This window comes from Paralichthys olivaceus, chromosome 23, assembly GCF_024713975.1.
Source record: "Paralichthys olivaceus isolate ysfri-2021 chromosome 23, ASM2471397v2, whole genome shotgun sequence".
NCBI lineage: Eukaryota > Metazoa > Chordata > Actinopteri > Pleuronectiformes > Paralichthyidae > Paralichthys > Paralichthys olivaceus.
Genome location: NC_091115.1, coordinates 155,579 through 170,000, shown reverse-complemented (window position 1 = coordinate 170,000; position 14,422 = coordinate 155,579). Strand labels below are relative to the sequence as shown.

Below are 14,422 nucleotides of genomic sequence, written 5' to 3'. Positions count from 1 at the left end.
TCACGGGAATCTATCAGTGTTTCGGGTGGTTTTGGGTTTGGTAGCTAGGCTACCGGCTCGGTGGTGGGGCAACATGCCGGCAACATGCCGGCAACATGGAGGCGGGTGAGGCAGAGTTTGTGAAGCTAACTCGCCGTCATGCAGTCAAACTGGTGCCGGCAGTGAGCTGCTCGGTGGAGGAGGCAGGGTTAGCGGTCGGACAGGTGGTTGGTTACCGGAGGAATGGAGCCATAGTCATTTTCCTGGACAGTCCGGATAAAGTGTGGGATGTGGTGGAATCAGGAGTCGAGATCCATGACACCTTCACTCCCGTTCTGCCACTAGTTAGTCCTGTAAAACGGATCACTGAACGTTGATGTGGTGAAATCCAGACTTTTAATTGACTTTAGTTTTTACAGAGCGACTCGTGACCTGGAGAGTTTCAGGCTGATGTGAGGACAAAGAGGTTCTCTGCTCCGTCACAGACCAACAGCTGCTCTACGGACATGTGATGTCTATCTAATCTAGAATTTCTCTATGAGAGAAAAAAACTGTATAAATGTTATACAGTGTAAATAGTGACAAATAAAATCTCTCTCCCTCTGTCTCTCTCTCTTTGTCGCTCTCTGTCTCTCTCAATTCAATTCAATTCAATAAGCTTTATTGGCATGACTGTGTATTACAATATTGCCAAAGTGTTATAATATAATACAATAATATAAAACAATGTATTATTTTAGCAAAATAATACATTTTACATCAATTAACACTATACATCATTAAAAATATACTATACATTAATTAAAACTATACTTTAATACATATATATATCAATTTAAAAAAGGTGTGTATCGTACAGAGGTGATTATCACAGAACAGCATCTGAGGATCAGTCTGTTCATCAGTGAGCAGCTTGTTGTGCAGCTTCTCTCTTCTCCTGTGACACTCACATATTTTACTGCTTCTGCAGCAGTGGCTCTTTTCTCTCCCAGTAGATGATGAAGTTTTTCTTGGTCTGAGAGTTTGTTTGGGGTTGTGTGTGTAAAGTGAGTGTAGAGCTGCGTTCTGATGTCTGCGTCACAGTGCAGCAGGAAGTGCTGCTCTGTCTCTACCTGTCTGTGTGGACAGAGCAGCCACGTCTGTCTGTGTCGGCCTGTCTCTCAGGCTGTGGTTGCTGAGTCTGGACATAGTCGACGTTTTCCTCAGGCTGGGGTCGGTGACAGAGCTCAGATAATCTGGAGTATTTTCTGTTTAGGGACAAAAAGCATTGGAGTTTGCTTTGGGTTTTGGTTGCAGATGTCCAATAGTTGATGTAATTGTCTCTCTGTCTATCTCTCTCTCTTTGTCACTCTCTCTCTCTTTCTTTCTCCCTCTGTCTCTGTCTCTCTCTCTCTCTGTATCTCTCTCTTTGTCGCTCTCTGTCTCTCCCTCTCTCCCTGTCTGTCTCTCTCTCAGGACGGTGGCTGTGGAGGGTCAGATGATCTGTGTTTGTCAGAGGAGGAGTTTCTTCTTCTTCTTCAGTTTCAGAGACAGATGTCAGCGCCCTCTGCTTTTCAACTGGTAAACAAATTGTTTTTGTGATTACATCTCATCACCAGTAGGTGGAGCTGCTGCCCTTTCTATCAGTCTCTTCTGTTGTTTCTCTGCAGCTCTTTCCCTCCTCCTCATCCTCTTCATCCTCCGCTTCCTCTCGTCCTCTGAGCATCTCTGATCACATGATCAGGATCAGCTGTTACTACAACCTCTTCAGAAACATCAGCTCCTGGTGAGTTGTCCACATCCCATAATTCACTGCTGCACCAGCCTGTCAATCCTTCAGTCAGACAAGTTAAAGTTATATTCATGTCCCTGACAGGAGTGACGGAGATTCGTCCAATCAGGATTCAGCTGTGACTTCCCTGGGCGGAGCTGCAGGTAAAGGTAATACGATGATGAGTCAGGTCCTCACACAGACTACACTAATTGTATCCAGCTCTGTGATTGGTCGGTTTCTCCGTGTGTTTCAGGTCGCTGCGTCGACCCACACCTCCGACAAATCTACACCGACCCCCCCCTCACCCTGACTCCACCCTTCAGCCCCAGGGTCAAGGAGTACTGTGCCGAGGTGACCTTTGACACAGTGACGGTTCGAATCAGACCGATGCCCGTCAGCTCATCCTGCACGGTCCACCTGGACGAGCACCGAGGACCGAGGTGAAACCAGGGCCTGACCCCCGACCTTTGACCTCACATCACAGATGATTCACGTTTTTTTGTCTGCAGGATGGCGAACTACCCTGTTGGCCTCGGCAACAGCAGGATCAGCATCCTGGTGACGGACGACGCTGAGACAGAGCCTGTCGTCATGGCGATCTACACCGTCCATGTGTTCCGTGAGAACCGACCCAGTCTGCCCATGTTCACAGATCATGTAATGTGCAGCTTCGTCCAGGTGAGTCGGCCACTCTCCTATTATCCATATCCTGCTGCGCTGTGGAGGATGTGATGTCAGATCTGCGTCTCACTGTTGAGGAGAAACACAGATATTCTATAAAATAGAAGAGAACCAAAAGTCATGTTTATCATATTGATAATAATGTTGATTATGATATTATCATATTTACCAAATCAATGACCATAATAATTTACAATACTTAGAGAGAGAGAGAATATCTAAAGAATGGACTTGTGATCAAACCGTCCAGAAGTTTGTGGACATGAGGACAGTGTCTGAGACGTGTCTCTATCAGTTTTCTGTCTGACTTCCTGTGTAAAACTCAATGTGGATCATTTTGTCAATATCAACCAGAGTTTATCTCCTGGTTCAGATCAGTTAATCGATGCTCGTGGCTGCAGGGGGCGCTGCCGCTCAGTAAAAGCTCAGATCATATTTTCATAAACGTCTCTAATGTCTCATGTTTTCATGCTCCTCACCTGTCCCCTCTGATCCACCTGGCCTTAATTAGTCTGAGGCAGACGAAGAGAGAGGGTGTTTAGTCATCTGGCTGGGGGGTCAGTGGGGCCCCAGGTGGGGCCCCTGGAGAACACAGAGCCCATTGATGCGGACTGGGGGCGCTTCTTTGAAGCTTAAATGAAAGCTGCTGCTTCTCTTTGATCCGAGGTGATAACCACGAGCGCCGGAGCCCAACTCGTCTGGGCCCCTGGTTCACCGAGGTCGGGGCCACAGTGGCCCCTCTGTCTGTTCACTTTGTGTCCAACACAAGAAACACTTTGATTCTTCAGCAGCAGCAGCGTCTCATTACTGCTGTCTCCACGGTAACAGAGAATCCTCATCACAGATTAGATGCACAACATGACATCGTGTGATGAAGATGAAATTTTAATATGACCTGCTGAGTGATGTCATCATGTTTAGTGTGTTGTCATGATCTGGTCTCTGATGTTGATCCAGAACCAGAACCTGAAGCTCTGATGATCCAGAACCTTTGAGTTTTGAACTTTCGTCATCTGCATCTGTGCTTCTGGAGAAATCAACATGATGTTTGTTATTTACTGTTGAGTTACATTCTGGATCTAGATCTGGATCTGGATCAGGATCTGGTGTAACAGCTGTGATGACAGTTGGAGACATCTGAACTTTGTCTGTATCTGTTTTCCATCATGAATCAAAACCAGATTCATCATGTGACCCATTGATGGAACAATAAGAACTCAGAGATGAATACCGGTTGCAGCCTGGTTCAGTTTAAGCTTTTATTTTGAAACAACAGGTCTCACTTAGCTCCTGGGAGACATCATGATTGACAGCTGAGACTGACTCCTGATTGGTCGAAAGTGTGTATTGGCAGGACCTCAGTACCGGCTCCACCCCACGATTCTGACTGCAAATAACGTTGTCACCACAAATGGCAGTGTTCCAATCTGAGACATTTTAGCTTCATTTGTGGAGAAAGTGGAGACTTCTTTATTTACAGTCTGTGGTTCTGACGCCCCCTGGTGACAGAATGTGGTGAATGAGAGTTTTTTGTCGTCGGTGAGAAACTTCTTGAACTCGTTTCTGAAACAAAGAATCAAACCTCTGTTTTTCTGTTGGAGCTGTAAATTCCTGATTCTCCTCTGTGTCGTCTCCTGGTCTATTTTTTTTTGGCAGTGTCTCAGGTCTTTTCTTAAAAGCTCTTGGCAGCAGTGAGTGTGATCTGATGACTGTTGAAGGGATTATGAGCAGGTTTACTCAGAGTCAGATCAGATCAGATCTCAGATCAGTTCAGATCTTTGATCACGACGCTCAGAGGATTAACTTTCTGCTTCTGCTCCGCACTGAAAAACACACCAGAGTTAAAACTCGTCTGTAAACTCAAAAATACGGAGCTTGAAGAAAAGTGAAACTCAGTTCATACATGGTCACGATCTCACCTGAGACACCTGCAGCTCCACCCCCACAACACTGTGACGTGACACCTGCAGCTCCACCCCCACAACACTGTGACGTGACACCTGCAGCTCCACCCCCACAACATGTCACATGGAACACGTCTGTGACGAGTCTCACGCAAAACTTCATTAACAAAAAAATTAGTAAATTTTAATTTGTTTCAATTTATTTATTTCTCCACAGCTTTAATTATAATAATATAGTATATAATATAATATCATAGATAATCTGAAAATAAGGAATAAATTATCAATAATTTAAATGAATAAATCATGTGAATTAATTTTAGTTTCTATAAAAACATTTGTCTTTTTTTGTCTATTGAATTAATATGAATATAGTTGATATTTATTTAAAACTACTGAAAAAAATTGATAATTATATTTTTTTAGTCGTTTTATTTCCCGTTGTTGATTTGACTCCAGAATAAACGTGACTTTTTATTTATATGCTGTTTAGTTTTAATTCTCAGTTTAATTCATATTTTACATTTCATCATCAATTTATTGAAACTATTTATGGTTTTGTTGTTTTTATTGTTGCAAAAAATTGAATTCGAGTTTTTTCTGAAGATAAAGAACAACATGACTCAGACCAGGTCCTGGTTCAGACTCAGACCAGTTTCAGGATCAGGTCCTCGGGACGTGGATTGTGGTCCTCTCTGTGGCGGCGGCGGCTCTGAGTCGTGACCTTCAGGATGAAAGGCAGCGGTATGTTTGGTGTGGGCGTGTTTTAGTGGCTTGGTGGCGGCGGCTGATCTCAGTGCAGCGTCCGGTCTGTTTGAGCGTTTACACTGAGCTCAGGTACGAACAAGAAAATCCCTGTTAAGTTTTCTTGTTGCACTTTGTTGTGAGCTGCGACGCCATGGTGAGGAATGTGACGCCGCTGCCACGAAACCTGCAGAAGAGGAGGCCGTGTGTGTGTGCTGCAGGTTTACCCCCGTTGTGGGGGCTGACAGTCACATTATGGGGACAAATCAGCGTGTGTTGTACGGGTTGCTTGACGGCGGCGTCTCTGAACTCGGGGCCAGACCTGGCGGCTCTCACGGGGCCCCTTAGCCGAGCTGGTTTATTTGACCTCTGACCTCTGACGACAGAGTTCAGAAACAAAAGAAGAGGAGGAGGTCGGAGAGGAAGAGTTCTGATGCGTGTTCTGGTTTCAGGACTGTGGTCTCCGGGTCCGACCCGATCGCTCCTGTGGTCTTCAACCTGCCGTCACGTCCCAGAGGCCATGTCACATCTGCACATCAGGACACCAGCCAGGTGTGATGTCACTTCCTGTCCCAGTAACTCAACTGTCTGTCTGTCTGTCTGTCTGTCTGTCTCTCTCTCTGTCTCTCTCACTCACATGTCTCTGTCTCAATTGTGTCTGTGTGTCTGTCTCTCAGCTGTCTGTCTCTCACATGTCTCACATATCTGTCCATCCCCCAGCTGTCTTTGTCTGTTTCTCACCTGTATGTCCTATCTGTCTCAGGTCGGTGGGTGGTTCCATGTCTCAGCTGTTCTGACAATAGGACATGTGATTGGAGGGAGGTTGCCTGGCAACCAGATGGCTGTCACCACCGGTTGGTGGAGCGCCCCCTGCTGCAGGACTGTATGACAGACAGGAAGGTGAGGTCATGGACATGAAGGAGTGAGACTAATGTCACATCACACGTGTCCTGATGATGTCGCTGACTCATCTGTGGAATCGTCCGTCCTCAGGTGTTGTTTATCGGTGACTCGACCAATCGTGGGATGATGTACTTCCTGATGGAGCGGGTCAACTCCAGTCTGGACGACTGGGGCAAAGCTCATGACACGCTTGTCCACAGGGACCTGAACGCAGGTCGGACTCTGGTCAGTTACTCGTATTATCCTCAGTTCTGGTTGGAGAAGGAGCAGAGGCCTACGTTCAGGGAGGCGCTGCTGCAGCTGCTCCACAGGTGAGTCACTGGGTGTCACCTGGGCATCACCGGGTGTCACCTGGGCATCACCGGGTGTCACCTGGGCATCACCGGGTGTCACCTGGGCATCACCGGGTGTCACCTGGGCATCACCGGGTGTCACCTGGGCATCACCGGGCCTGTAGACGCTCTTTAACACAAATGTGCTCTGACAGGTCTCGACCTCTGGTGAACTCTAACCTCACTGTCCTGGTGGTGGGAGGAGTCCAGTGGCTCAACACCAATCACCTGTGGACGGTCAGCGAGGTGCTGGACAGGTGAGAAAAACGTTGTCTCCTTCAGATTCAGTCTCTGTCTTCATCATCAGATTTCGTGTTTCAGTAGAAATAAAAATTTGTATCACACACAAATCAAATCAGATCCAGTTTTTCTTTTGATGTTTGGTGCAGTTACTCAGACGTAGCTTTGTTTGAGCTTTACTTTTTTATTAACAATAAAAAGTTAGGGTTAGAACATTCAGTTTAGTGTCATCAGCGTAGAGCTTCACTTCCAGATCTGCAGTGAACTCAGTGAATCAGTTTCTTTTCCTTCAGAATCAGTTTCACAGGCATCAAAGTCAAGACTGTGGTTACCAAGACAACATGTGTTGACTCCTCCTCCTCAGGGAGGGTCTCAGTAACATCCTGGTGGTGGTGAAGACTTTAGGGATGGGTTTCCATCTTCCTGTGGATGGGATCAGATCTCTCAGTCTGGTAGGTTGTTCATCTTCTGTCCTAACTAACTAACTAACTAACTAACTAACTAACTAACTAACTAACTACCGACCAGAGTCTCAGACTTTTCATATCGTCTGTGTTATGACATTGAATGTAAAAACAATGATGACTTTTAATAATAAAGTATAAATAAGTTATAATCATTTCATGAAGAATAAATAAAGTTACAATCACATGGGTTAAACCTCTGAGGATCAGGAATCAGATGTGGTCTCGTCTCTTTTGAAACTGAAAACACCTCCCTCCATCTTTCAGAGAGAAATCCAAGATCTCGACAAAGACAACGACAACATCATCGCCACAGCGAAGCATCATGGGTACGAGGTGATCGACACGTTCAGCATCACGATGGGTCGATATAAAGAGTTCCTGCAGGGGAGATGTGCCTGCCACTTTCACGAGGTAACAAGGTTTTCATCAACAACTCCTCTGCCGATCTTCTTGAGTGGACGAATCAGAACGTTTCATATGATTTGGATTCTGTAATTTCATCGATGCAACATCAGCGTGGGCGGGATGTGAAACATTTCAAATATCAGTTGGTCGTGTGTCTCTGTTCTGTTTGTGTTAAAGATAAATACTAGTGATTATTAGTTGTTGATGATTGGTGATGGAGTTCCTCTCGGAATCGTCAGATTTCACTCACATCTGCTGTTTCTTCTTCACAGGTGGAGAGATTTCCGTCCTTTAGGCCTCCAGACGACACGACGTCCAAGAGAAGCACATCCTCCAGAACGAGACTCAGCAGCCAATCAGCCATGCAGGACACGGAGCAGGAGGTGGAGCCTGACACCTTCACTTATCACGTGAGAGGACCAGTGAACCAGGTGTACTCTGAGATCCTCCTGAGCCGCCTGTGTCCCGCAAACTGAACACGTGTGTGTGTTGTGTGAGAGACAGAGTAAAAACACATGTATGAAACATGACAAGACAGAGAACATTTCTAAACTTTTCATCAAACTGAAGAGCCACAAATATTTTTAGTTTGTGAATCAGAATCATTTTCTGAACGTCAAAAGCTTTTTTATGTGCAGAAGAAAATCTTCAGTTTCCTGTTGTTGTTCCAGAAACTGAGTGAGAACCAATTATTTCTACAATCGCTACAAGTTATAGCTAGTTAATAGTTAATTACTTCTGCTAATGCTACTAGTTAAGTCTGCCAACTGCTCGTCACATCCTCGAGTGCTGCTAATCGTATCTGCTAATTATATTTGTTATTAAATATGTTAATTATGTCTTTGTGGGGTCCTGGCGACCTCCTCTCAAGTGATGTAACTATTTTTTCAACATTACCTTGTTTCTACAGGGCACAACTTGTTACTTTTACTACATAGTTGCAGTACAACTGATACATACTAGTAGTTCTTTATATACTAACTAGATTCAATGTTTATAAACTAGCTCTGATACAAACTAACAGTTTCAGATGTCTCTTAACTAGTTCTGATACATATTTACTAGTTCTGATGTTTCTTAACTAGTTCTGATACAAACAAACTGTTTCAGATGTCTCTTAACTAGTTGTGATACATGCTAACTACTCCTGACGTATACTGGTTAGTTTCTAATACATAGTAACTAGTTTATATTTTCCAAAGCGTTCTACATCTGGTGAGTAGTAACTAGTTTTTCATCTGTACTCACTCATTGACGATTTATACTAATTAGTTACTGATGTTTCCTAACCAGCTGTTTGTGTCTCGTATCAGAATGAAAATCTTTTATTTCTTGTTTCAAACTAAAGTTGTAAAGAAAAGTCTTATATTTTATATTTTTTTATTTAAATTTTGAATCTTTTCATGTTTTGTTTCCGAGCTGAAAAAGATTTATTCTCTGAACTTTAACTTTTCGACTGTGAAAACATGAATCATCTGATTTGTTTGAATTAAACCTTCAATCATTCAAATGAATAAAACTTATTTTATTCTTCTTCATTTCCTGTTTTACGTCCTGAATAATGTTATTATAATAATATAATTATAATAATATCATAATAATGTTCTTACAATAATATTATTATAATCATATAATCACGGATCAATGAGATCGATGTTCATTCTTATTGGTCGATCCCACGGTGCGAGTCCGTGACGTCAGCAGCTGAGCGGTCCAATCAGGATGGTCGTGTTGCTCCAGCAGAATAAAGCTCCGGGACTCCCGCTGCTCAGTGACCGAGTCAGGGAGCAGGACGCCGGGCTCAGAGGCCGCCGCCTCACCGGAGCTGCTCTGGAGGACCGAGGTCAGATGATGCGAGTTCGATCTCCAGGTTGATGAAGAGGACATGGAGACACGGATCAGAAGAGTCCGACACATGAGCCCCGTGAGTCTGCTGCTGCTCTGCGTCTGTCCGCTGTGCTGCCGGGGCTCCTGGATGTAAGTACACTGAATTATACCATATACGAGTTTTAATACTACTTTATAATACGAGGTTACTGTGGACAGGAAACAAATCTCACTTTAAGACTTGTATTCGTTTACTCATCAACATGTGAAGTCCATGTAAATCAATCATCAGTTATTTATTATTCAGTTTTTCTTAAAATCAAGAACGAATCATCTAATAATAGTAATCTGAGTACAGAACAAAGAATAAAGATTTCCTGCTCATTAAATAGTTCAGTGTTAGATAATAAAGCAGATTCTCTACCTATGGAAATAATAAATATAAAGGTTCTGTCAGAACTATTATAAATGATTGAAATATAAATAACATATATAATTATACTATTCTCCTGTTCAGTGTTTGAGCATCAACAGAAATAACCTGAGGAGTTTTCAGGCTCCTGTGGATCCTCAGGGACCGTCAACAAATGAACTGTTTCAATAACTTCATGTCATTTGACGCTCTGACTGTAAATCACATGTTGTCATACGAGATAAACAAGACACGCCTCTTCTATAGATCTTTTTTTATCAGTCACATGACATAGAAACTGATCAACAATATGAATATTTTTCGAGTTTTAACCAAATAAAACTTTTGAAGCAGTCAAATAAAAGAGGCGTGTCCTGTTTGTCTTTGATGTCAGTGACGTGTGATTTGGCTCAGTGAGTCACATGACAAAAACTAATAAAAACACATATTTAGTTTCAACAGGAATTTATCGACGGTCCCTCAGTGACAGACCAATGATCCTCAAACTAACTTCTATTATTGTTATTATTGTTGTTGCAGTGATCTGTCTCCCTCTACTGTTCACTCATCATAAAACACAGATCTTTAAACTCCAGTGAACAAACTGAGAATTAATTTTCCTTTTCAATTAAATATATAAATCAAATCAGACACAACAATTGTTTTCTTTCTGCTGCTTCAGAACTGTTGTGATTTATTCATTGTTTGTCTTTTACTGATCATTGATTACAGACCCAGATGTTAATTAAATGGAATAAATCCCGTGGATCATTTCTTTCATCAGGTGGTTGGGCGTCGCGTCGGCCGGTGGCCCGGAAAACATGAGCTGTTCCAACCTTCCTCTGAGCCACAGGCAGAGGGAGCTGTGTCGTAAGAAACCTTTTCTGTTGCCGAGCATCCAGGACGGAGCTCGACTCGCTATCGACGAGTGTCAGAGTCAGTTCAGACACGAGAGGTGGAACTGCTCTGTCAGCCGGCGCCCTCCAGTGTTCGGACACGAGTTAACCAGTGGTGAGAGCCCGCTGTAAAAACATGTTTAACAACATTGTTAATGATGCATGTAACAAATAATTACAAAGATACTTGATTAATAAAACAATAAAATATTTTTTAATAATTTTCACTCTTGAATGTGAACTTGATGATGTCACTTCCTCCCTCTCGTCTGATAGGAACCAAAGAAACAGCGTTTATTCATGCGGTGATGGCGGCGGGGCTGGTCCACGCCATCACACGCTCCTGCAGTCAGGGAAACATGACGGAGTGCGGCTGCGACGCTCGGCTGCAGGGTGGCGGCTCGGTGGCGGAGCGCTGGCACTGGGGCGGCTGCTCGGATCACATCCAGTACGGAACCTGGTTCAGTCGCAGGTTCATCGACGATGCTGCCAAAAACACGTCGACAAGCAGAGGAGGATACACGCTGGTGACCATGAACCAGCACAACACGGAGGCCGGACGCCAGGTGAGACGCCACGTGAAAATGAAATCAGAACTAATAAAAATAATGAAAATAATCTTTCAGTTTAAAATCACTTCCTGCACATCAAATTAAAAGCATCTAAGAAACAAAGAAAAGTGTTTTAAAGACTTCATTCAATATTTCATCTTTGTTTATATTTAATAAATACAATTCTGTCTCTGATGCTTTATTTGATGTCAGCAACACGTCTGATTCTTTTCTATCCATGTTTTAAATTACTTTCTCATCGTCTCACTTTAGGCGATTGACAGGACGATGTTGACAGAATGTCGATGTCACGGTGTTTCCGGTTCCTGTGCGGTGAAGACATGTTGGAGGACGATGGCGGCGTTCGAACGTGTCGGAGTTTATCTGAAAGAGCAGTACGAGCACAGCGTTCAAGTGTCGGACCGCTCGAAGAGGAAGATGAGGAGGAAGGACCAGCGTCTCCTTCCCGTTGACAAACACCAGCTCATCTTCTTCAACAAGTCTCCCAACTACTGCCTGGAAGACCAGCGCCGCGGCATCACCGGCACTAGAGGGCGCCACTGCAACCGGACGTCCGCCGGACCGGACGGCTGCAACCTGCTGTGCTGTGGCCGTGGATACAACACGCATGTTGTACGACACGTCCAACGCTGCGAGTGCAAGTTCGTATGGTGCTGCTATGTCCGCTGCAGGCGCTGCGAGAGCATGAACGACATGCACACCTGTAAGTAAAGAAATCACACCTGAGGACAATCATCAAGTTTCAAACTTCAGTCGGTTCCGTGTCGCAGCTGCAGCATGAAGAACATGAACTTGTGAAGAAATCACACCTGAGGAGAAAATCTCTCCTCGAGTCTCGAGACCAGCTCGTCTGGATCTTTATGTTTTTATGAGAAACAAACTGATGCATGATAAAAAAAAACAAATCAAATGTATAAGTATCTGATTTTCTTTCAGTAAATGTTTGTTTATATAAAATAATCACCTTTCGTTTTCTTGATTTTAGGAACAAACTGTCAAGTTGTATACGAATTAAAGTTTAAGAATTAAAAAAAAGTCACGACATTTAAAATGAAACAACTCGCACATAAAAGAAAGTTCCAACAAATCAATTCAATCAATTTTATTCAGTTTAATACAATCAGATATAATAATCAGTAAACTCTCAGCACGAGCTGCTGATGTGACGCTTCACGTTTTCATTTTGTCTTTAACATCTTCGGGACGTTAGATCATCGTCCAAGTGAAAACAGGAAGTAGAATCAGAGGAAGTCATGTTATCAGAGACGTTTGACCCACAGACTGAATAAAGACGGCCGACTGTAAAGTGTATGCCCTCTGGTGTCTGGCTCCAGAAGAAACCTCCTCCTCCATGTTATCAGATGGGACATGGAAAGTAGACGTTAAATAAATGTTTCAAGATGTTTCTGTCGTTTCAGCTCGTTCTCATCTCTCTGATGTTTGTCCAAGTTTCTGATCAGTTTGGTTTGAATCAGTTATTTGATGATATAGAAACAGGCGGAGACGTCATGATTGACAGCTGACACTGACTCAGGACTGGTCGAGAGTGTGTGTGGGCGGGGCCTAAATACCACAGCTCTAAACAATTCCCTTCCTGCTCAGACTGTAAGTGATTATCATCACCACAAGATGGCAGCGTGTATAAGACATGTCGTCCATCGTTAACTACAGTTGATGTTTCACCACAGAAACAAAGTTCAGGTCGAGGACAGAAAACTCAAGGATTTGAACAGATTAACTTCAGGTTTCAGTCAGAGTTCTCGTTCAGACGTGGTCAGTGTCAGTGAAGAAACGGGGGGGGGGTCTGGAAGACGAGTAATGATGACTCAGTGTGTGTGTGTGTGTGTGTGTGTGTGTGTGTGTGTGTGTGTGTGTGTGAGAGAGAGAGAGAGTGTGTGTGTGTGTGTGTGTGAGAGAGAGTGTGTGTGTGTGTGTGTGTGTGTGAGTGATGACAGAGCAGAAAGAGTTTGTGTGTGTGTGTGTGTGTGTGTGTGTGTGTGTGAGTGATGACAGAGCAGAAAGTTTCAAAAAACAGACACAGATTCTCGTTTACAGGATTTCCTGCTATTCTTCACACACACACACGTTTGTACTTATATCTTTGTTAGGACACTCATTGACATAATACACTTCCTAACTCTAACCCAAACTAACCCAAACTCTAACTCTAACTCTAACTCTAACTCAAACTAACTCTAACCCTCTAAGTCTTGATCCTCCAACAACCCAACTGGTCAAAATGTCCCCTAGGCCTTTGCTTAAAATAGTCCTCACACAGGTATATGTACAGGAACACACACACACACATTGTAACCTTCACTCTGTCTGTGTGTTTGTGTGTGTGTTTGTGTGTGTGGGGGTAAGCTAGGGAATGTATCATGCCAATGAGTGTCCTCGCTAAGATAGAAGTTCAAATATTTGTGTGTGTGTGTAACTTTCACTATCCTGTAGTTTTTGATTTTTAATTAAATCAAATATAAGTTAATTGAGTTTGAACCAGAGCTCTGAACTAAGAAGCAGGATTTATGTTTTTCAGGTTAACTTCAGGTTTAATTTAGAGTTTTCAGTCCCACGAAGCTCGTTCACTTGTTATCATGGTAACTTATGATCAAACAGTATAAAAGCTCCACCCACTGACCAATATATTCCCTTGAAACATGACATCAGAGGAACCTGTGGAGCTGGTGTGGATAAAAAAAACGTAGCTAACTTAACAAGTTGATAACCAGCGTCATGTGACCATTTAGCCTGACTGTGATTGTTAGGTTAAATTCCGCTGGATAACTGACAGATATCCTGGATATGTTAAGACAGTTTCATAGAACAAACCTCAGATTTGATTGTGTTTTATTATTATTATTCATTTCATTATTGATAACAATAATATGTTTTATACATTTTTATTTGAACTGATAAGACAATTATAGTTTTAATTCTGCTGGTTTTTAATATTTTTACAGTGTAAATTTATTTGATGTTTTATGTTAAACAATGGAAATAAACAATCGATATTGACACAAAGAAATATAAACACTAGAAATGATGTATAATGTAAAACACATTAATCGTAAAGATGGAACAGGACAGTTAATACAGATGAGTATTACTTTGTTTATGTGTTGGTGTATGAAGTTGACAACATGTATGTTCAGTTAAAACGTGTGTGAACATTGTTTTAATCCTGAGGAGAAGTGTGTAAATAAAACACCTGAGTCAGCTGATTTTACTCCGAACTCGTCGTCCAGGAAACGGGGGGGGGGGGGGGCACAGGAGGTTGAAAAGAGTGGGACGCTGCAGACATCCTGGA

The 14,422-nt window shown here is 43.0% G+C and overlaps 2 protein-coding genes across 4 annotated transcripts in view; both read left to right on the top strand.

Annotated features, from left to right (window-relative positions):
- Positions 1–8,946, top strand: part of cped1 (cadherin-like and PC-esterase domain containing 1) — a 14,772-nt gene extending 5,826 nt beyond the window's left edge. The window contains exons 11-22 of one of the 3 annotated variants that reach the window (XR_011240168.1): positions 1,435–1,539; positions 1,629–1,744; positions 1,835–1,899; positions 1,986–2,172; positions 2,242–2,410; positions 5,514–5,613; positions 5,825–5,961; positions 6,055–6,275; positions 6,452–6,553; positions 6,830–6,988; positions 7,268–7,414; positions 7,681–8,946. Coding sequence is in view for 2 of the 3 variants with exons in the window: in XM_069520035.1 (XP_069376136.1) it covers positions 1,435–1,539; positions 1,629–1,744; positions 1,835–1,899; positions 1,986–2,172; positions 2,242–2,410; positions 5,514–5,613; positions 5,825–5,961; positions 6,055–6,275; positions 6,452–6,553; positions 6,901–6,988; positions 7,268–7,414; positions 7,681–7,884 (1,641 nt within the window). In the remaining variant the exon portion in view is untranslated. The remainder of the gene's footprint in view (positions 1–1,434; positions 1,540–1,628; positions 1,745–1,834; positions 1,900–1,985; positions 2,173–2,241; positions 2,411–5,513; positions 5,614–5,824; positions 5,962–6,054; positions 6,276–6,451; positions 6,554–6,829; positions 6,989–7,267; positions 7,415–7,680) is intronic. The other 2 variants (XM_069520035.1, XM_069520036.1) reach the window with 2 other exon arrangements.
- A 202-nt stretch (positions 8,947–9,148) lies between these two features.
- On the top strand, positions 9,149–12,520 carry wnt16 (wingless-type MMTV integration site family, member 16). Its single transcript, XM_069520038.1, has 4 exons — positions 9,149–9,385; positions 10,432–10,658; positions 10,820–11,109; positions 11,368–12,520. Exons 1-4 carry the CDS (start codon positions 9,294–9,296, stop codon positions 11,824–11,826), a joined length of 1,068 nt encoding a protein of 355 aa, XP_069376139.1. The 5' UTR covers positions 9,149–9,293; the 3' UTR covers positions 11,827–12,520.
- The last annotated feature ends 1,902 nt before the right edge of the window (positions 12,521–14,422 follow it).